Below are 20,580 nucleotides of genomic sequence, written 5' to 3' on the forward strand. Positions count from 1 at the left end.
ATATCATTGCCACCATTTTCCCTATCCTTCTATTTCTATTGCTTCCCTAATCTAATTCCATTCCTTTAATATTTGTATAATTCCCAAAACTCTACATTAATCTTGAACTCAATATTAAAATAATCATTGACTAACAGTGATGAAAATAGTTAATAAAACAATGACATTGAATCGTATATATATATACTTAAAAAAAAAACTTGTTTCAATAATTTGGCAGCTGGATGATCAGCCCAGCGGCAATAACAAATTATTTTCTAAATCAACCTTCTTATCCAGCTGCAGCAAAATAAAAAGGACGATTAGGTGATAGTAAAAAAAAAGAACCATTTTCTTGAAGGAAAAAACACGCATATTTTTAAAAAGTATTCGTTCCCAAAACGTATCTAAGTAGACCTGTCTATTATTATTTTTTTATGTTTCTGCTTTTAATCATTCATCATTCGGTAATGTTAATTTATAACTAAGTATTTCATAACTAATTAATTATAAAGTCGTTAAAAGAGCGCACAGTACCTATCTTACCTGGTGAAATTTGAGCTGTAATAACAGACGCGGAATGCTTTACCTTATTGGGTGACCTAAGTGAGATCATCCCAACTCGGTGCTGTTACTACGGGTCTATTTTTAGAGCACAAATATATTAAGACTAATTAGTTTACTTGTTTATAAATCTTTAAAAAAAATATTACGACAGAATTATCTCGTCAACAAGCGGCACCTATAACTGTAAACACCATTAAAATATTTAATTAGCTTTTTTTTTTAAATGAGTAGTAACATAATATTAATATAAGATTGTTCTTCCAAACAAAAATATAATAAAAATGTAACTTTTCTATTTTACATCCAAAAATTAACAAATTTACCCAAAATTTTAAATAAAAAGAGAATTCTTTAATATTTACTTTTGTTCTGATAAAAAAAACTGTTAACACTCGAATAATTAATTTATACGACTATGTATATTATTTTAAATCTATATTTAAGTTTAATAGTCCACCATTATATGTCCATACTCCCACAGTTTAGTTCATTTCATTTAACATTGTCCTTTATATTTATGATTTACTTAATGGTACTTTTCACTCGTATAAACAAAAACTGGTCGGCGCAGCGCGCCGCCAGCGCCGCACGAGGCAGCGGCACTGGCAGGGTCGCCATGTAAGGATGGGTGTTATGGAAACATCCGGCTCGTGCAATATATGATTTATTACTGGGGTCTTACGCTAATGATACATGATTATATATAAGGTTGGGATGAAGGTGTGTGTCTACACTACACAATAGTTATTTGTGTCACAAGGGAGCAAAATGGTGTATTTACGGCGAGGGCGTAAATTGAATCCAGAATGTAGCGAAGGATTCTACAATAGAATCCTGGGCGTAGCGAGGGATTCTAAAGTGGAATCCTAAGCGTAATGAGGGATTCAAGTGTTAGCGCCCAAGATGAAAATAATTTTGCTCTCGAGTGGCTTATACAACTTTTCACACCGAGCATTAATAAACTAGAAAAAAATAATTCTAAATATTATTAAAGAACAACCAGCATAGAAAATGGCGTGGCTTTACAATTATCAACTTCAAAAAATGGTATTTGCAATAAAAACACTTAGAAAAGCCTTGAACAGAAAAGTTGCACTTTGCTCCCTCTCGCCAGGGAGGAAAAGTTACTTTTCTGAAGGAGAGGTGTGAAAAGGTTTTTATTATGGTTTATCTCCGCTTCTCGCGGCTAACTGGCAGAATGGTTGTGTAGATTTCAATCATTGCTCCAAAAGCACAAAGACACAACGCCTGGGGAGAGTTTATGGAAATACTCGAACGTCGATGTAGCAATAGAAAGTTCAATTAATATCGCAGCGTTAACGTTTGTTAGTTTAACATCTGGTTACATTGTGTACAGTTGAGTTGCTCTGAAGATGAGCTCTGGTTGAGTTCGAAACGCTTTAGTGTAGTGTGGTGGTGGTGACGGATGGGTTTGTGTGACTTAGGTGTGTTCTTACAGTGTGGAGATGGAGGAATTGCATGAACACGCATATCTTGCATAAAGGTCGCGGGTGAGCAAAGTTACTGTTTTAGTTCAATGTGTGAGTTCGTCTATGCACAGCCAAATTACTTCTTTGAGAAAATCGCGACTTACAAACGTCACAAGAAAAAGGTTTCTCGCCTGTGTGAATTCGTCTATGCTTAGCCAAATGGCTCCTTTGCGAAAACCGCACCTTACAAACGTCACAAGAAAAAGGTTTCTCGCCTGTGTGAATTCGTTTATGCGTCGCCAAAGTACATCTATGAGAAAACCGCACCTTACAAATGTCACAAGAAAAAGGTTTCTCGCCTGTGTGAATTCTTTTGTGCACAGTCAAATTAGATATGTGCCTAAACTGCGACTTACAGAAGTCACAAGAAAAAGGTTTCTCGCCTGTGTGAATTAGTCTATGCGTCGCCAAGTGACTTCTTTTTGTAAACCGTGACTCACAAACGTCACAAGAAAAAGGTTTCTCGCCTGTGTGAATTCGTCTATGCGTCGCCAAGTGACTTCTTTTTGTAAACCGTGACTCACAAACGTCACAAGAAAAAGGTTTCTCGCCCGTGTGAGTTCGTCTATGCTCAGCCAAATAGCTCCTTTGCGAAAACTGCAACTTACAAACGTCACAAGAAAAAGGTTTCTCGCCTGTGTGAGTTCGTTTATGCATCACCAAAGTACTTCTTTGAGAAAACCGCGACTTACAATCGTCACAAGAAAAAGGTTTCTCGCCCGTGTGAGTTCGTCTATGCTCAGCCAAATAGCTCCTTTGCGAAAACTGCAACTTACAAACGTCACAAGAAAAGGTTTCTCGCCTGTGTGAGTTCGTTTATGCTTCGCCAAATTACTTCTTTGAGAAAATCGCGACTTACAAACGTCACAAGAAAAAGGTTTCTCGCCTGTGTGAATTCGTTTATGCGTCACCAAATGACTTCTTTGAGAAAACCGCGACGTACGTAACAAACGTCACAAGAAAAAGGTTTCTCGCCTGTGTGAATTCGTCTATGCGTCGCCAAGTGACTTCTTTTTGTAAACCGTGACTTACAAAGTCACAAGAAAAAGGTTTCTCGCCCGTGTGAGTTCGTTTATGCGTCGCCAAATACTTCTTTGAGAACCGCGACTTACAAACGTCACAAGAAAAAGGTTTCTCGCCTGTGTGAATTCGTTTATGCGCATTTTTTGGCTTCTTACTGACACTGTGTATGTGCACTTTTGTAACATGTTTTACCAAGTCTTGTTTTCTAGTAAACATATTAGAACATATATCACACCTGTGGAGACTTGGTTTCTCACCTGTGTGAGAAGGTAAAACAGATTGATTTCTACTTTGTGATTTGGAAAAAATGTGATCATAAGATGTTTCTTCTGTGTAAGCAATTCTAGCATTAATGGTCGAATGTTGTAACATTAGGTCACAACCCGTTTTCACATGTGTAGCTAAATGCCTTACTAAATGCCTCTTTTTCTGATATTGTTTGCCACAATTGTCACATTTAAAATACATTTTAGCAGTTTTATCACAGGCCTCTTCATAAAAATTAGGTCCTTCTACTGAATGTGTACAACAGTGATGTCTTAGACTTGATTTATGATCAACAATCACAAGACAAGTTTTGCATGTGGGCAAGTCTTCCATAAGGATGCGCTCGAGCCTCACAGAGCAGCTCCTAAGCTGGAACTGTTGGTCGTGGCTCATGTTGCAGCGAGATCCCTCCTTGGGGAGGGTGTGGGTGCACTCGGGCACGGTTCCGGCTCCGCTCGCTGGCTGCAGCTTGCATGGGTCCTCCTCAGTCCAGTTCCATGCACCTGCAAGAGAATATTTCGGAGACTAATTGATGGGTGAAACAAACTGTCATGTACATTATAATTAAGTGGGTAGAACTCTCTTGCTTTTCATAATAAAAAGTGATTAATGTAGGGTAGACACACATTTCCATGTATGCATGCAAGCACAGCTCCCTAGCTGAATAAAGTGTAATTCAAGTACTGTAAGTGTTTTACTGGACATATTACAAACAAAGACAAAAAAGCCTAAAGTTCACAAGGAGAAATTAACTGTATATTATCATAACCTGCTTAACACTCAGAAATAGATATGGTGAAACTTACCTGGTTGGTGGCACGCAAATGGGATTGGCAAGTTGCAGGGACGTCTCTGGCCCTGCTCTCTGCTGCGCCGCAGGGCACTGGCACTGGGGTTAGCTTGCATGCTGCTGCAAGGCTTGCCTTTGTGCAGGTCTCCTACTGGAAGTCGCTCCAGTCTGACAAAACAGCTCCTGAGCCCGTGCTGCTGCTGGGGGCTCCTGTTGCAGTGAGGGCCATCCCCGGGGCAGGCGTGGGTGCAGTCGGCGCTGACGCCGCCTTTTGTCTTCGGCCGGAATGGACTCTTCTCCAGAGCATCTGCCAAAAGATAATTCATACACAACTTTAATCCTAATATCCGGGTTAGGGCGGGTATAGGGCTACGGTATAGATGTCGCTAGGTTCACTGCTTAAGTGGCTAAATAAGAAACAAACAAGCTGATATATGTGGTGCATAGGGGAAATTTGAGTCTGTACCGTTGACCAGCAGTGGTGTAGCGGTAGCACGCGGTACGGAATACCGAGGACCTGGGTTCGATTCCCAGTGCTGGTCTTATTTTTCTGGTTTTTCTGTGCATCTATATTTCACTTTGTATTTTCAATTTAGGTTTTATGGGATGACCGTAAAAGTAAAATTTGGAATTGAAATAAAAAATACAAAAAGATTCCAAAAACCAATCTTAATGATACTGCTGTAAAATTCAAAGTGGTAGCATGGTCTTTGAGATCCATTAGATAGTAAATATCTTTCCATGTAAAATTGAATACTATCTTTTTGTATTTTTTTTAATCAGCAGATTTGCTCTTATTACAACAGATTAGACTAGAATCCACTTCTTTTAACCACTCACGCATATGCACCTGCACCTGTTCATTGCCATCACGCTTTTACTTCTCAAGTTAGCTTGAGCCTGAGCCTCCGAGTCAGCAGCCTCAGTTTGCCTGACACTGGGGCTGCTTGACCCAAGACAGCTCAAATGAGTATGTGGCTACAGACCACTGTTTATCAGAAATAATATTAAAGAACATTGTTTTACAAATATCCACGCCTTGACAGGTGATTCGTTTTCATTAAACTGAGCAGCCACAAGCTTACTTTGCATTGAAAAAGCGACGTCCTGCTGCTGCACCGTTTCAGGTCCAATGACTACTTCGTCCTTGACCACGTGTCCGGCGTACAAGCCTTCTGCCACGGCCGCCTCGCTCACGCCGCACTCGCCCCCCTCGGGCTCCTCCTTCACCGCCACAGGCTCGCACTCCGCAGTCACGCTGTATGTCCACCGCACCGACTGTTCCGCGTCGGAAGACTCCATGATCACGACACGGAAATAGCGAAGCGGTTCTAGCTAAACCACTAGCGCATCGTAGTGGTTATATTCTCTTTGGATTTCGCATTTCATCAATAAAAATAGAAACTATATACCTATACAAGTAATGTATTGTGACTACATTACTTGTATTTTTGTGACTACATTACATTACTTGTATTGTGACTATATTGTATTCCAATCCAATTTATGACAAACTAGCGTAAACAAAGATGCCGCCGCCATTAACTCGACCATAGACATTTAGTGATGTGAAGTAGAGGTGGGTAAATCCGGATCTGAAGATTCAAAAGAGTCAGATCCTCAAGCGGATCCGAATCCCTTAATGACTCCTTTCAAATCTTATTGACTCCGGAGTTACTAACTCCGACTGGATCGAGCGGCTCGCCTCGCTCGTGATCGCCGTCACGCTCACTCACACTGACTCGCTCCGTCCGCTGCTTTCGCTCTCGCTCGGCTCGGATCGGATCGGCAGAGCTACTACGAAACTCGAAGTTCGTATCGTACCGTCCCTCTCGCTCTCGTATTAAATAGTATAAGTGTCAGAGGACCGCACGACACTAACTTCGATTTTGGAGTTTCATAGTAGCCCTGCGGATCGGATCTTGGACTTGGATCTTATTATCTATGTTTGGTTGGTCGATTCGGTTCGGTTCGGTTCGTAGTAGCTCTGCGGATCGGATCTTGGACTTGGATCTTATTATCTATGTTTTGGTTGGTGGTTCGGTTCGGTACTCGGACTTGGACTAACGAACGAATCTTTCTCTCTCTCACGAATCTGTACTTCAGTTCAGTCAGCGGGTGGGGCACCGCAGTACCGTACCGACACCGACCGACCGAACCGAGCCGGGGCGGATCGGCCATAGATAAATTAATAATCGCTCGAAAGAACCGGAGTCAATAAAGGAGTCGGATTCAATAAGCGGATTCGGTACCGACACCGGAGCTGGATCTAGTGAGTCAGATCACTTCGCGGAGTTGAGATTATGTTGGCAACACCGCCAACATAGAGTATTTTTTACCTTTTTTATAAACTTTTTATTGTCTATGGGCTATGTGGCCGCCCCACCTTTTCTTCCCTTCTCTACCAGCCATTCCGAGCGTGTGTAACTGTGTAAATTAATAATTAAGTGTGTGTCTTTGCAATAAAACTTGCTTTTATCTGAAGAACCGGTGTTTTAAAGTGTTTACAGTCCGCTAATTATATATAATACCTACAAGCAACACCAACTTGTACATGGTCCTTCGAGCCGGATTTTATATAATTGGTGGCATTACCGCTAGACTGGACGCAAACTCCAACCATTCCTTCTTAATGTCGTCAGGGGTACAGCATTCCAATCTATGCCGGCAGACCATATTTTCTGCATAATGGCCTTAGCGTGCACAATGATGGGGCTAACAAACCCATAGGGTCATAAATTTACTTATATAACTTAAAATGTCTCTTTTTGTGACTCTACTTGGATCATAAGAATCTGGGCAAGACATTCTGAATTGATCCTCTTTCATGACAATATGGAGACCTAGTGCCTTCAAACTGCAATTTTCCTCTTTTAATTCTATTTCAATCGAAATGCTGTTCAGTTAAAGGAGTGTCCCCAAAACGTCACTACTATTGGATGACCACTTATGAGTATGAAAACCACTAAGCTTAAGAGCTCACGCAGTTGAGACTTTGCCTCAAGGACATTATCTAATTTATTGTCAGAATAAATGTCATCAACATAAGTACAGTTCCTAATTATGAACGATGCTAAGGGCAGGTTGTTTCATGCTTGCTTGCGAGTTCCTTAGCAGCGAGTGGCTAAATAATACCCTACAAGCAACACAAACTTGTACATGGTCAATCGAACCGAGAATTATAACTTTGGAAGCCGCAAGTTCGTCGGGTCGTGCAGCAGTCAACAACGCGCATCGAGCCGACGCAAAATCAACGAAGGCACACACAAGAACACGAGACAGACAACAGTTTTAGAAGAAGAGAAGCTCATTGTTACAGCAACATACATCATCTATCTGTAGCTAGAAATTTGAAGAACAAAGGAAGAAAAGTACGATTACAGCAACATTACACCTGTACCGTACGTACCTACACATACAATTACATACAAACAACAAATTCGAAGAAATCGCCGAGCCGCATCACGTGACCAACACCTGTACCGGACGAACTTGGACGAACTTTCCCGCTTCCCGCCGTCACCGAGCGACACGAAGCAATCGTCGGTCGGCCAATATTGAGCGCATGCGAGTCGGGGAAGAGAGGACGCCATTTTGTTTTCATTCAATCGTGTCATCGTGCGTGCGCCACGTCGCTTGCGCAGTGTTAAAACTTAAAACCTTTTAAATTTAAATAAGCAATTAATTAAGTTCCTTGTAGTTTCGTGTGTTTAAAAGTGAACGTGAGTGTGCGATGGGGCTGGAGCAAGGCACGGCCCACAAGGGCTTGAAGGATCTCGTGGCAGCGCGTGGCTACATCAAAGGCGCTATCACTCGTCTTCATACTAAAGTCTTAGACCATGAGATGATTAAGTCTGCGCCCGTCGCAACATTGCATATGCTAAAATCACGTGCAACGACGGCGTTTGACGAATACGAACAAATTAACAAATCCATCTTGTGTTTGGATACTGACGACCAGGAAAAGCTGGAAGAATACGAAGATAAATATTTTGAAGCGCTGTCCACGCTGAACAGCGAAATTAGTATTCGTGAATCTGCCGAAAATCTGACAGCCGCTCCGCCTCACCCCCACACACGCGCCCACTCGTTTACCACCTATAGACGTTCCCGTGTTTTGTGGTAAGTCAACAGAATATATTCCCTTCATAAACCTGTTCAACTCCTTGATACATAACAATAAGTCTCTAGACTCGGTTCAAAAGCTTTACTATCTCCGCACATATTTGAAGAGTGAACCGTTAGATCTTATTAAAAACTTGCCATTAGAAGCAAACAATTACGAAAAAGCTCATAAATTACTAGAAGACCGCTATAACAACAAATATAAAATTGTCAATGATCATATTCATAATATTTTAGACATGAAACCAATTAGTCGGGCCACCTCTAGTACATTGAGAGAATTTATTTCAACTACTAGACAACAATTAGCTGCTTTGGCTAATCTAGATACAAAAGTAATTCACTGGGATGCTATAATACTTTGCATTCTGTCCCGCAAACTAGACACATTCACTGCTAGAGCGTACCAGCTCGAGCGTGACTGCAGCAAGGACCCATCCGTGCAGGAATTTCTGGGTTACTTAGAGAAGAGGGCGCTGGCGCTGGAGAATGCTGACCAAGACCGCTACCAGCCGCACCAGGGTGTGCCTGTTCAGCATCGCCAGTCCGCTCCAGGGAAGATGGTGGGTCATGTAACAGGAGAGCGACCACAATCACAATGCGAATACTGTAAGTGTGATCACAGATTATTCTTATGCAAATCATTTCAATTATTAGCTGTCAAAGAGCGGCTGAAATTTGTAACTACAAAAAAATTGTGCACTACTTGTCTGGGCACACATACTGGGAAATGTAGGTACCATTTTCGATGCGCAGAGTGCAAGCAAGCACACACACTTTGCTGCATTGCAACAAGACGCCTCCAGCTGCAACACATCCAGCTGTTGTTATCCCAGCCGAACCAAAACCGGCCACTGTAGCTACAACCACTTCTACATTGGCTGCTGCATCCCCTGCTGCGCTTGCAGCAGGCAACAATAATATTAATAATGATGTCCTTCTTCCAACAGCAAAAGTAAAGGTCATAGGCCGCGACGGAAGTGAGCTACACCTAAAGGCGCTGTTGGACAGCGGATCTCAGCTGTCATTCATATCGGCCAAGGCTGTACAGCTGCTAGGGTTGACACCCACTCAAACCGATACTAATGTAATAGGTATCACAAATTCTAAGAGTAATGTCAAATACTGTCTACCATTAGAAATACATTCTCTAGTGAAATCATTCAAAACCACGACTACATGTCACGTGGTCGATCAAATTACTTGCAATTTGCCGCAAAACAGATTTAAAGTCTCTGACATAATACTGCCTCCCAACATAACATTAGCAGACGACGAATTTAATATCCCCAGTGAAATTCAGATATTAATGGGAGCTGACGTGGTTTTTCAGACGCTGCTACCGTCGGAGCCGCTGCTACAGTCTCCCAGCGAGGCGCAGCCGACCGCGACGGCGGGGCCTTCTGCATGCAGCCAGCGGCAGCTTAGCGCCGCACCTCAGCCCAGCGTGATCAACACACAATTTGGATACGTCGTCGGGGGCAGCATGCCGCAGCATATCTCGCAGTCTAAAGTATGTAATAAGGTATCATTAAAGTGTACTTCTTGTGACTCCGAACTCTCAGAATCCTTAACTCGCTTCTGGAATACTGAAAGTGTCCCTCAAACTTTTAATGAAAAATCCACAGAGGAAGAGCTGTGCGAGTACATTTTTAAAAACACTGTTCAGTTAAAGGATCGCCACTTTGAAGTCGCACTACCGCTTAAATTACCACTGAATGAAATCAATGACACATTAGGTGACTCATTCCATTTTGCATTGAAAAGATTCCTGAATCTAGAGAAAAAATTGCATCAAAATCCAGTTCTTTTTACAGAATATCAAAAATTCATTCAGGAATACTTAACTTTGAAACATGGTCATTATGTCGATATCGAATTATATGATTTAAATAAAGATGCAGTATATTTCCTACCCCATCATGCAGTAATTAAAGCAGACAGCAAAACAACAAAACTGCGAGCTGTATTTGATGGTTCTATGAAAACAAACAAAAGGGTTTCACTAAATGATCTCTTGTTAAATGGCCCTGTAGTACAGAGAGATTTGTTTGACATTATTATGTTATTCCGTTTAGGTGATTTTACATTCACCTCAGACATAAAACGTATGTTCAGAAATGTGCGTTTGCGTGAAGAACATACTTCACTACAAAATATTCTATGGAGAGACAGCCCTAGTGAAAATGTGAAATGCATTAGACTAGACACGGTTACTTATGGCCTGAAAAGTTCGAGTTATTTAGCCACTCGCTGCTTAGAGGAACTCGCAAGCAAGCATGAACGCAACCTGCCCTTAGCATCGTTCATAATTAGGAACTGTACTTATGTTGATGACATTTTATTTTCTGACAATAAATTAGATAATGTCCTTGAGGCCAAGTCTCAACTGCGTGAGCTCTTAAGCTTAGGTGGTTTTCATACTCATAAGTGGTCATCCAATAGTAGTGACGTTTTGGTGGACACTCCTTTAACTGAACAGCATTTCGATGAAATAGAATTAAAAGAGGAAAATTGCAGTTTGAAGGCACTAGGTCTCCATATTGTCATGAAAGAGGATCAATTCAGAATGTCTTGCCCAGATTCTTATGATCCAAGTAGAGTCACAAAAAGAGACATTTTAAGTTATATAAGTAAATTTTATGACCCTATGGGTTTTGTTAGCCCCATCATTGTGCACGCTAAGGCCATTATGCAGAAAATATGGTCTGCCGGCATAGATTGGAATGCTGTACCCCCTGACGACATTAAAAAGGAATGGTTGGAGTTTGCGTCCAGTCTAGCGGTAATGCCACCAATTTATATAAAAAGAAATATCCATGTATCTGATTCAGACATAGTCGAGCTCATTGGATTTGCAGACGCCTCGAGCTCCACTGCATACGGATGCTGCGCGTATCTAAGAGTCACAGATTGTACAGGTACCACCACTATGCATTTGCTCTGCTCTAAATCGAGGATAAATCCTCTTCAGGACAAAGGCTTGACTGTGCCGCGCTTGGAACTAAACGCGACACTACTTCTGTCTAAGCTAATTGCACGGGTTTCCAACACGCTTAAACTAAAACTTACCATTCGACGGGTCTATCTCTTCACTGATTCGCAAATCGTGCTTGCTTGGATGCGCACCGAATTAACAAGGCTACAGGCTTACGTCGCAAACAGGGTAAAGGTAATTAAAGAGCTTACTGCCGATTGCCATTGGCTTTATGTCAATACCAAGGACAACCCAGCTGATTATATCAGCAGAGGAGTAAGTCCGGCGGTACTTGGTTCGTGCGAGCTATGGTTTAAGGGCCCTGTGTTTTTGCATGATAGTAAGTATAATTTTGACTACAATCTAGAGCTCCCGCGCGACTTACCTGAGGTGAAACCTGTATCAGCATTCTCCAGCAACCACACGTCTTCAGCGACGAGCGCTCAGACTACAGTTTTCGAGAAATTAAGGAAGTATTCTAGTATCCAAAAAATGATTAGGGTACTTGCATATGTTTTAAGATTTACCAATAATATAAAATCTACAAATCAAAAAATTGAAAATCCTTATTTGTCTAGCAGCGAATTGAACAATGCTTTAATGCTAATCATTAAGAACGAGCAAAGCAATTTCTTTAAAGAAGAAATAAATTCTCTACGTAGAGGTGGACCGGTCAAGGGTAGCTTGCTTCAACTCCATCCATTTCTTGATGGTACTGGTATGTTACGAGTCGGTGGAAGACTGCATCATTCGAATATTCCGTATTCGCAAAAACATCCAGTCATTCTTCCCAAGGGCTCCATAATAACTAAACTTATCATTACAAGCGAACACTTAAAGCTTTTACACAGAGGCCCTAGCCTTGTACTAGCCAATTTAAGCCAGAAATACTGGATTGTAAATGGACTGAATGAAGTAAAAAAGTTACTCAAAATTGCATATTGTGTTTCAGACAGAAAGCAGAGGCATCAAAACAGCTTATGGGTTCCTTGCCGGCGGAAAGGGTGACTGCAACAACGCGTGCATTCGTCAGGGTCGGTGTCGACTTCTGTGGCCCCATAAATGTAAAGCTTTCGCGCGTGAGGCGATCTGTCGTCGGAAAAGGTTACATTTGCGTTTTTATCTGTCTAGCCACTAAGGCAATCCATCTGGAATTAGCATCCGATCTCACGACCGACACTTATCTCGCTTGCCTTAAGAGATTAATATCAAGAAGAGGGCTGCCAAGCGACATTTATTCTGACAATGCCAGCACCTTTAAGTCGGCACGGAATCAGCTGTTTGAATTGTATAAACTGCACTCTTCCCAGTCCCACCTGAGTTTAGTGAATAATTTTACTGCTCACAAAGGCATAAATTTTCATTTTATACCATGTTATTCACCAAACCAGGGGGGGGTGTGGGAGGCAGCCGTGAAAAATACTAAGTACCATTTAAAAAGAGTCTTGCAAAATAGCACGTTAACTTACGAGCAAATCAATACTGTACTGGTAGAAATAGAAGCTGTACTAAATTCTAGACCTCTCATCCCTATGTCGACAACAGACATCAATGATTTTAGTTACTTGACCCCTGGTCACTTTTAGTTGGAAATGCATTAACTATGTATCCAGAAAACGATGTAACTATTCAACCTCAAAACAGATTAAAATTTTGGCAACAATGTGTTCATTTAAAACAATCGTTCTGGAAAATCTGGTACAAACAATATTTAAATGTGCTTCAAAACAGGCCCAAATGGCGCACTGTTAATAATAATATTGTAGTAGGTAGTCTTGTAATTTTAAGAGAAGACAACACTCCTCCTATGTCTTGGCCAATGGCCAGAGTGATGAAAGTATACCCAGGTCATGATGGGCTAGTTAGAGCAGTTCAAGTCAAAACTCCTAACGGTAATATGCACACCCGTGCTATAAGTAAAATAAGCCTCTTGCCTCTAAATGATAATGACTCTTAGCTCTAAATAGCTCAAATTAATCTAAATAATACTTCAATGTATGTAATTTTATTGTTTAAGTCTTGTTTATTTTGTGTAATGTTGTTCACCCACTATAATGGTGATTTTTAACTACCTTTTGACGTTTGTTATTAATCAATCTGTCACTCTTGTAGTAGTTTAAATACCTCTGGTATTAGGTCATCGACCTTGACTGTGTTAGGTCATTAACCTTTACACAGGATAGTAACTTGCTTACTAAAAACTTAATTATTTCTAATTGTATTGTAGAAATATGGGCCGCGCCCCGAATATGTTGGCAACACCGCCAACATAAGAGTATTTTTTACCTTTTTTTAAATTTTTTTATTGTCTATGGGCTATGTGGCCGCCCCACTTTTCTTCCCTTCTCTACCAGCCATTCGAGCGTGTGTAACTGTGTAATTAATAATAAGTGTTGTCTTTGCAATAAACTTGCTTTTATCTGAAGAACCGGTGTTTTAAAGTGTTTACAGTCCGCTAATTATATATATAATACCTACAAGCAACACAAACTTGTACAGATTAACCTGTCTAATGGTGAAGAAGACCCATCGTATTTTGCCTATTTTGTTTATTTAGTAAATAATATTTACAATACCCGATTTAATAATTCCAAAGACTGTTTATTCAATTTATGTAACTATTTTTTAATTTTAAGGAAAGTAAATAAAAATCGCTTATGCACCGCGCAATTCGATTTTTAAAATGTCAAATTTTTCACTATCTATGCTAGTCTATGCCAGCCAATGAAAATATAACCAGCCAGCACAAGTTCAAGTTGTATCTTACTGTATGAGTTGTATTTTCTTTTGTTTTTTTTACTCTTTCTTTCCTTTCTTTCTTTGGCTTGTATTTTGTTTGTTTGTTTTCGTAACATCGACATGACGCTGGCTCACGCAATCGTACGTAAAGTATAGCCAAAATTAAAAAAAAAAAACTTGTTCTGTTCACTGCTGTGCTGTTCACCACAGGCACATATACTGAAGTAGTTTGTGTTTCTGTGTTTGTGGCCGTAATTCTAATAGAAAATAGTAATAGTACTTTCAGTAATTGTATAAAGTACTCTGTGAATTAGTCAGGTTAGTTTTGACGACTTCAAAAATGGAGGAAGTTCTCAATTCGTCTATCTTTTTTTATTGATAAAATGAATTCATTAAATACTTAAAGATTAGTCGTTTAGCTTGAACAGCTTCGCTATTTCCGTCTCGTGATCATGGAGTCTTCCGACGCGGAACAGTCGGTGCGGTGGACTTGCAGCGTGACTGTCAAGTGCGAGCCTGTGACGGTGAAGGAGGAGCCCCAGGGGGGCGAGTGCGGCGTGAGCGAGGCGGCCGTGGCAGGCTTGTACGCCGGACACGAGGTCAAGGACGAAATAGTCATTGGACCTGAAACGGTGCAGCAGCAGGACGTCGCTTTTTCAATGCAAAGTAAGCTCTTAGGCTGTTTAGTTTGATCAAAACGATTTGCCGGTTAAAGAAGAAATCACTGTATAACAATGATTTTTAAAGTGTTGAATTTTTGCTACTTGTTCAGTCGCAAGCTACTTGTTCAGGAGCGGCCATGGTAGTGAAAAATATTGGAGCATGCACTCTATTCTCAAGACACAGAGTTCATGCTACAATATTTTTGGTCACCATTCCTGCTCCAAAATATTTGTTGGCGACTGTTCATTTTGTTTTCTGAGGTTGAACTGCCTTAACGGCCAAAAAAATATGAATACAAAAGATTTATTTAATTATCTGTTCAAGTATACCTAGTGCCATCCACAGACGCGTGGTTTTGTCAAAATTAAACATTAATTGTAATATTGTATGGACACCTTTGGTAATTTGGATATATTTAGTAATAACTCATGCATTTGCTCTTGAACATCATCATTTAATGAAGAGGAACTAATGATAAAGACAAGTGAAGACCACAGTTGATTACCGGAGTTAGGTACTACTCAATAACAGGTATTTCACGGGTTTAACTAATTATTTTAACACAGTTGCTAAGCAATTTATGCTCCTCGTAATGCATATGGTGAAATTGAATGAGTGGTGAAGCACCAGGACTCTTGAATAATGAATGTCTCTGCATCAGAAAAAGCACTCTTTCGTAAAAGGTGATGAGCAGTTGACATTAAGCTATTGTATCTTATATATTATTCACATTAAAAATCATGGAAAATATAAACACTGTTTGTACCTATTGTTTGGGCATTTAGGACACAGTTTCCATTTCTATAATGCAGTTACAATTCCTGACTTATTATTTGTTCATAGCCTGTGCCTTACATTAGACATGGGTAATTTCAACTCTCGAGCCCAAGGCCCAATCCGCACTGGGCCGTGTGGGAACTACAGCCTGAGCTCTCCCATTCTGAGAGAAGGCCTGTGCCCAGCAGTTGGACGTATATTATATAGGCTGGGATGATGATGATGATAATTCTATAAAGAAAGCATTCATTAATATCTTTTGGCAGATGATCTGAGCAGAACGGAGGGTCCACGCAGCCGGAAGCCTGAGAGGGATGCCAAAGTTGTATCTGACTGCATCCACACCTGCCCCGGGGATGACTCTTGCTGCAACAGGAGCACCAAGCAGCAGTATGGGCTCAGGAAATGCTCCTGCAACTTGCCAACCCCACTTAAGTGTCACCAGCAAAGTAAGCTTCACTGAATCCATTTCTGTGTGTAATTAGGTATGTTTATGATAGGGCTATCTGTCTCAGTGCCGGATTAAGACTATTTGATGCCCTAAGCAATCCATGTCTGTGGAGCCCCCGCCCTTCCCCCATCCATAAGATTTATCTAGTATGGATTTAAAAAAAATTGTGTATTTATTACAACGAAATAAATCATTACGCACCTTATAAGACAATAGAGATATGGATCTAAGCATTTTTAATTAATTTTGCGAAATGTGACTTGCGACTTTTGTGTTTATGGTGCCCCCCCCCAAGATGTGATGCCCTAAGCAATTGCTTAATTTGCTTATGGGCTAATCTGACACTGATTGTATACCTTTTTGTTGGTATGATTATATTGTACAGTTCTTTTGTACACCAGTGCTTTAAGTACTTTTTTTTTATATTTATGAAAGGGAGAAAAACAAGCAGATCAGATGGGAAATTATCACCACTGCCCAAGAGTACCAACCAACTACTCAAGGACAGTCACTGGTTGGTCTGTTGCCAGCCTGTAAAAAAATATAAGGCCTTTTTTGAAAGCCCTGATGTCATAGTTGACCAGAGACCTTAGTTGTCATAGTTGGCAGGGTGTCCACTGCCTGGAAAGGCAGGGAAAGTCAGGGAAATTTGCTAGAAATAAGTCAGGAAAAAACTCATTATTAAAACTTAGTTCGATATTTTGACACCAGTCGTTCCAGTTCTGGGCGATTTATTAAAGTGGCACTGTAAAAACATTCAACGAAAAGTGAGCATGTTCGGTGTGCAGTGAATTTTAACCATTGGGTCTAGCTTAGTATCTCGGGCAGTAAAAAAATCATATAACCTGCTTTGAAATGTACTTGATTGGTCAGGGAAATTTAGAAATGTAGTCAGGGATTTTTTTAGGATTTGTAGTGGACACCTGGACTGGAAACATACATCCATAGGTATGCATGCCTACCCTGCTGTGAGGGGTAGCAGCACGGTGCTACAGCGCAAACTAGCGCTGCTCTCCCTGGAACTAACCCAATGCATCCTGCGAATTTGTGGATTAGCATGTCACAAAATCAAAATGTCCCAAATATTCTCTTCCAGGTGCATTGAATAGCATCGAGCAGTATCCAAGCAAGCTGCAGCGGGCAGGCGGAGCCAGCTTGCACAGCCGCCCTGGGGAGGAATCTCGCTGCGACATGAGCCATAAGCAACAGTTCCAGCTTAGGAGCTGCTCTGTGAGGCTCGAGCGCATCCTTATGGAAGACTTGCCCACATGTAACACTTATCTTGAGATCTTTAATTGTAAATCAACTCTAAGAAATCACAGTTGCACACATTCAATAGAAGAACCTAATTATTATAAAGACTATTGTGACAAACAATATCTGCAGGTGAAGCGTTTAGGGAAACATTTAGCTATGCACCATGTGAAAACAGATAGTAAAATAATGAACATACACAGTATTAGTAAAAAACCAAAATTATACAATTGTGACAGATCACACACAGGAGAGAAGCCATATTCTTGTGACAATCGTAAGAAAATATTTAGATATCCTAGTGATTTTGCTAAGCAAAAGGATACTGATACTAGAATAAAATCCCACTCTTGCCGTATGTGTAACAAACAGTTTACATACAAATCGTATTTGAATAAACACATGCGAATTCACATGGATCAGAAACAGTACAGTTGCGATATATGTAAGAAGAAATTTACACAAAAATGTTATTTAATTGCTCACATACGAATTCACACAGGTAAGAAACCATTTTCTTGTGACGTTTGTAAGTTGCAATTTACACGTAAAGACCATTTGATTGAGCATAAAAGAACGCACACAGGTGAGAAACCTTTTACCTGTGATGTTTGTAAGTCGCAGTTTGCGCGAAAAGATAATTTGGCTAGGCATAAACGAACTCATACAGGCGAGAAACCTTTTTCTTGTGACGTCTGCGAGTTGCAGTTTTCGCATACAAGTAATTTGGCTGTGCACAGACGCACTCACACTGGCGAGAAACCTTTTTCTTGTGAGCTTTGCAAGTTGCGGTTTACACATAAAAGTGATTTGGCTAAGCATAGACGAACTCACTCGGGTGAGAAACTTTTTTCTTGTGACATTTGTAAGTTGCAGTTTGCGCGAAACGATAGTTTGGCTGTACATAGACGAATTCATACAGGCGAAAAACCTTTCACTTGTAATATTTGTAACACGCAGTTTGCGCGAAGCGATACTTTAGCTGCGCATAGACGAATACACACAGGCGAGAAACTTGGCCACTAATGGTAATGTTAGTAATTGTGCCACTTGGTCTAACAGCTGTTTAGGCGTAATCCTTCAAAGTCGTTTTGGTCGTATGCATTGTGATTAAAAAGGATGTTTTGATAAAATAAGATATTCATTGGTATTGATTTAAATAAATGTGTTATAATTATAAAATAAAGGTCAGGTATGCGTAGGTATATGAAAATAATATTTATTGTAAAAACCAGAGATAAATTGCCTTGGATTTTATTTATCTTAAAATTGTCTTTACCTATTATATATTTTCATTACTTTGTTATTTCGTTTATCAATTTATTCAAATATGACTGAAGCAACTGGCACTAGTTACATACCCGTTGACAACTGCGTCCTCCACAAGATAAGAAAACTAACAGATGCTTATTTAAATAACTACGGAAACATGGTATTTTCTAGTGAAAACGTGGGAAAACTTTGTTTTTAACTGTTTTTTATACATTTTAAAATATATGTTTAAGTGTTTTTATCTACATGCATATCATAACTTCCCTATTATATGTTCAGAAACGACTATCAAATGGCCTTTATTAAGAAACCTGGTATCTGCGGGTGCATCTTAATGTTTACATTAAAGTATCGGTAATACTTTTTTTAACAATGCATATCTGTACATATTGTAGAAAACTTATGACATGCATGTAGATAATAATTATTATTCAAAGTCAAAATACAGGCCATATCTGAACATATTATAGAAAACTTATGATATGCATGTAGATAAAGTTATGTATGCGGCTATACATAATTAGGCATTAAAACACTCGTGTGATCTTATTATGAAACTCGCCTTTGGCTCGTTTCATAAAACCACACTCGTACTTTAATGCCTCTCATTATGCACCAGCCACATAAATAACTATTATATAAGACATAGACATAACTTTAATTAAGTATGATTCATACTTTATTTAAGTACATTTACATTCACTCGTTGTTATTTTATTGCCACGTATCAGACTCTCTCTGATGTATGATTTTTGGAAATAAATTTATTATTATTTCATACAACCATTTTTTTGCAATGAGTACTTCATGTAGTAGTTTATATTAGGTATTTACCTAAGAAATTGGCGGTGTTTCTATCGTGCTTCTAACTATCTTAACTTCGATAATATAACAGACATAGAATATATTAAATTTTACACAATTTTGATATCATCGTGCAAATTTTAACTGTCATAAAACTAAAGTATTTATTTATTTAACTACAAAAAAATAGGTTGAAAAACACGTTTATTTTTGTTTCCAGAATTTAGTTTTTTTTTTATTCGACTAGATGGCTACGGTATAGATGTCGCTAGCGTCACTGCTTAAGTGGCTAAATAAGAAACAAACAAGCTTATATATGTGGTGCATAGGGGAAATTCGTGTCTGTACCGTTGACCAGCAGTGGTGTAGCGGTATAGCACGCGGTATGGAATACCGAGGACCTGGGTTCGAGTGCTGGTCTTATTTTTCTGGGTTTTCTGTTCATCTATATTTCAGTTTGTATTTTCAATTTAGGTTTTACGGGTGACCGTAAAAGTAAAAATTTGGAATTGAACAATACATGATTTCATTCCAAAGACTGTTTATTTTATTATAAAAGCACTAACTATTTTTTAATTTTAAGGAAACTAAATAAAAATCGCTTATTCATCCGCGCATTAATCGATTTTTAAAATGTCAAATTTTCGACCGTCTACGCTAGTCTATGCTACTACAGATTATACTCATGTTTCAATCAAGCAATAACGTTAGATTTTGACGAAGAATTTTCAAATGACAAATAAATATTGAAATCAAGTGAATTTTGGTGAAAAAAGTGATTAGACATCTAGTTAAAAGACACGAATTATAGATAAATGTGTTATTGATTCGATCTAGTGAGTTTTTATACAAGAATTTTGATGAATTCTGATGTTTACACTTTTAATAAATTGGATAGGCATAATGTATAATGACAGGCAATGACTGCAGGATTTTGACAATTACTCATTCATTTCATTCATTCACCTTCTGTGTAATCAGTTCTTTTTGTAGCTGTGTGTAATCATTCACTTCAGTTCAACTCTCATGGCGCTATCTATACTTAAGGATGATTTTTTCCAAGTTGCGGCGGCAGCTGGCTGGTGACGCACGTGTCCCGGCGGCGCTCGGCGCGGCGCGCCCCGCCCCCGCCCCGCGCCCCCGCCGCCCCCGCGCCCCCCGCGCACCTCGCCGGCGTCTCCTGCAGGCTGCACGTCGTCAAGTGGACACCGGTCAGTACAGTTACAGTAGTGTGCGGGTGCGGACTGACGAGTGAGCGGTGTGCGAACTGACTAGTGTGCTGAGTGAGCAGAGAAACTAAATTTAGGATAGTTTTGGCTGGTTTTTGAGGGATCTCCCAAATGATAGACAGTCTTCTAAAATGTCTCCTTTTATTGCTAATGAATACAGTTTATGCAGCGTA

General features: G+C 39.9%; 5 protein-coding genes across 5 annotated transcripts in view; 3 read left to right on the forward strand and 2 right to left on the reverse strand.

Annotated features, from left to right (window-relative positions):
- Su(fu) (suppressor of fused domain protein) overlaps positions 1-20,580 on the forward strand; it is a 90,673-nt gene that overhangs the window by 59,444 nt on the left and 10,649 nt on the right. Inside the window, 1 exon segment of the mRNA XM_074107841.1 lies at positions 20,242-20,389. Coding sequence (XP_073963942.1) covers positions 20,242-20,389 — 148 coding nt within the window.
- LOC141442806 (uncharacterized) lies at positions 1,195-2,970 on the reverse strand. Its single transcript, XM_074107928.1, has one exon. It carries the CDS (start codon positions 2,691-2,693, stop codon positions 2,076-2,078), a length of 618 nt encoding a protein of 205 aa, XP_073964029.1. The 5' UTR covers positions 2,694-2,970; the 3' UTR covers positions 1,195-2,075.
- On the reverse strand, positions 2,937-5,677 carry LOC141443073 (uncharacterized). Its single transcript, XM_074108285.1, has 3 exons — positions 5,202-5,677; positions 4,133-4,423; positions 2,937-3,829 (listed from the first exon to the last, which is right to left on the reverse strand). Exons 1-3 carry the CDS (start codon positions 5,416-5,418, stop codon positions 2,937-2,939), a joined length of 1,401 nt encoding a protein of 466 aa, XP_073964386.1. The 5' UTR covers positions 5,419-5,677.
- Positions 7,850-12,136, forward strand: LOC141443074 (uncharacterized). The gene is made up of 3 exons (XM_074108286.1): positions 7,850-8,147; positions 8,251-8,850; positions 9,575-12,136. The coding sequence occupies exons 1-3, from the start codon at positions 7,850-7,852 to the stop codon at positions 9,667-9,669; spliced, it is 993 nt and encodes a 330-aa protein (XP_073964387.1). The 3' UTR covers positions 9,670-12,136.
- Positions 13,839-20,235, forward strand: LOC141442742 (uncharacterized). Its single transcript, XM_074107831.1, has 4 exons — positions 13,839-14,098; positions 14,377-14,623; positions 15,664-15,846; positions 16,945-20,235. Exons 1-4 carry the CDS (start codon positions 14,078-14,080, stop codon positions 18,126-18,128), a joined length of 1,635 nt encoding a protein of 544 aa, XP_073963932.1. The 5' UTR covers positions 13,839-14,077; the 3' UTR covers positions 18,129-20,235.

The sequence above is a fragment of the Choristoneura fumiferana genome, chromosome 26, assembly GCF_025370935.1.
Source record: "Choristoneura fumiferana chromosome 26, NRCan_CFum_1, whole genome shotgun sequence".
Classification (NCBI taxonomy): Eukaryota; Metazoa; Arthropoda; class Insecta; order Lepidoptera; family Tortricidae; genus Choristoneura; species Choristoneura fumiferana.

Excerpts from the sequence above, each read along its gene's own strand:
- LOC141442742 (XM_074107831.1), top strand. The coding sequence starts at position 14,078 with ATGACGCTGGCTCACGCAATC. Across the intron at positions 14,099-14,376 it reads TGACGCTGGCTCACGCAATC|CTTGAACAGCTTCGCTATTT; the intron begins GTACGTAAAGTA and ends TTAGTCGTTTAG. Across the intron at positions 14,624-15,663 it reads CGTCGCTTTTTCAATGCAAA|ATGATCTGAGCAGAACGGAG; the intron begins GTAAGCTCTTAG and ends ATCTTTTGGCAG.
- LOC141443073 (XM_074108285.1), bottom strand. The coding sequence starts at position 5,418 with ATGGAGTCTTCCGACGCGGAACAGTCGGTGCGGTGGACATACAGCGTG. Across the intron at positions 4,424-5,201 it reads CGTCGCTTTTTCAATGCAAA|ATGCTCTGGAGAAGAGTCCA; the intron begins GTAAGCTTGTGG and ends ATCTTTTGGCAG. Across the intron at positions 3,830-4,132 it reads ATTTGCGTGCCACCAACCAG|GTGCATGGAACTGGACTGAG; the intron begins GTAAGTTTCACC and ends ATTCTCTTGCAG.
- LOC141443074 (XM_074108286.1), top strand. The coding sequence starts at position 7,850 with ATGGGGCTGGAGCAAGGCACGGCCCACAAGGGCTTGAAGGATCTCGTG. Across the intron at positions 8,148-8,250 it reads GAACAGCGAAATTAGTATTC|AATATATTCCCTTCATAAAC; the intron begins GTGAATCTGCCG and ends GTAAGTCAACAG. Across the intron at positions 8,851-9,574 it reads ACAATCACAATGCGAATACT|ACGCTGCTACCGTCGGAGCC; the intron begins GTAAGTGTGATC and ends GTGGTTTTTCAG.
- LOC141442806 (XM_074107928.1), bottom strand. The coding sequence starts at position 2,693 with ATGCATAAACGAACTCACACAGGCGAGAAACCTTTTTCTTGTGACGTT.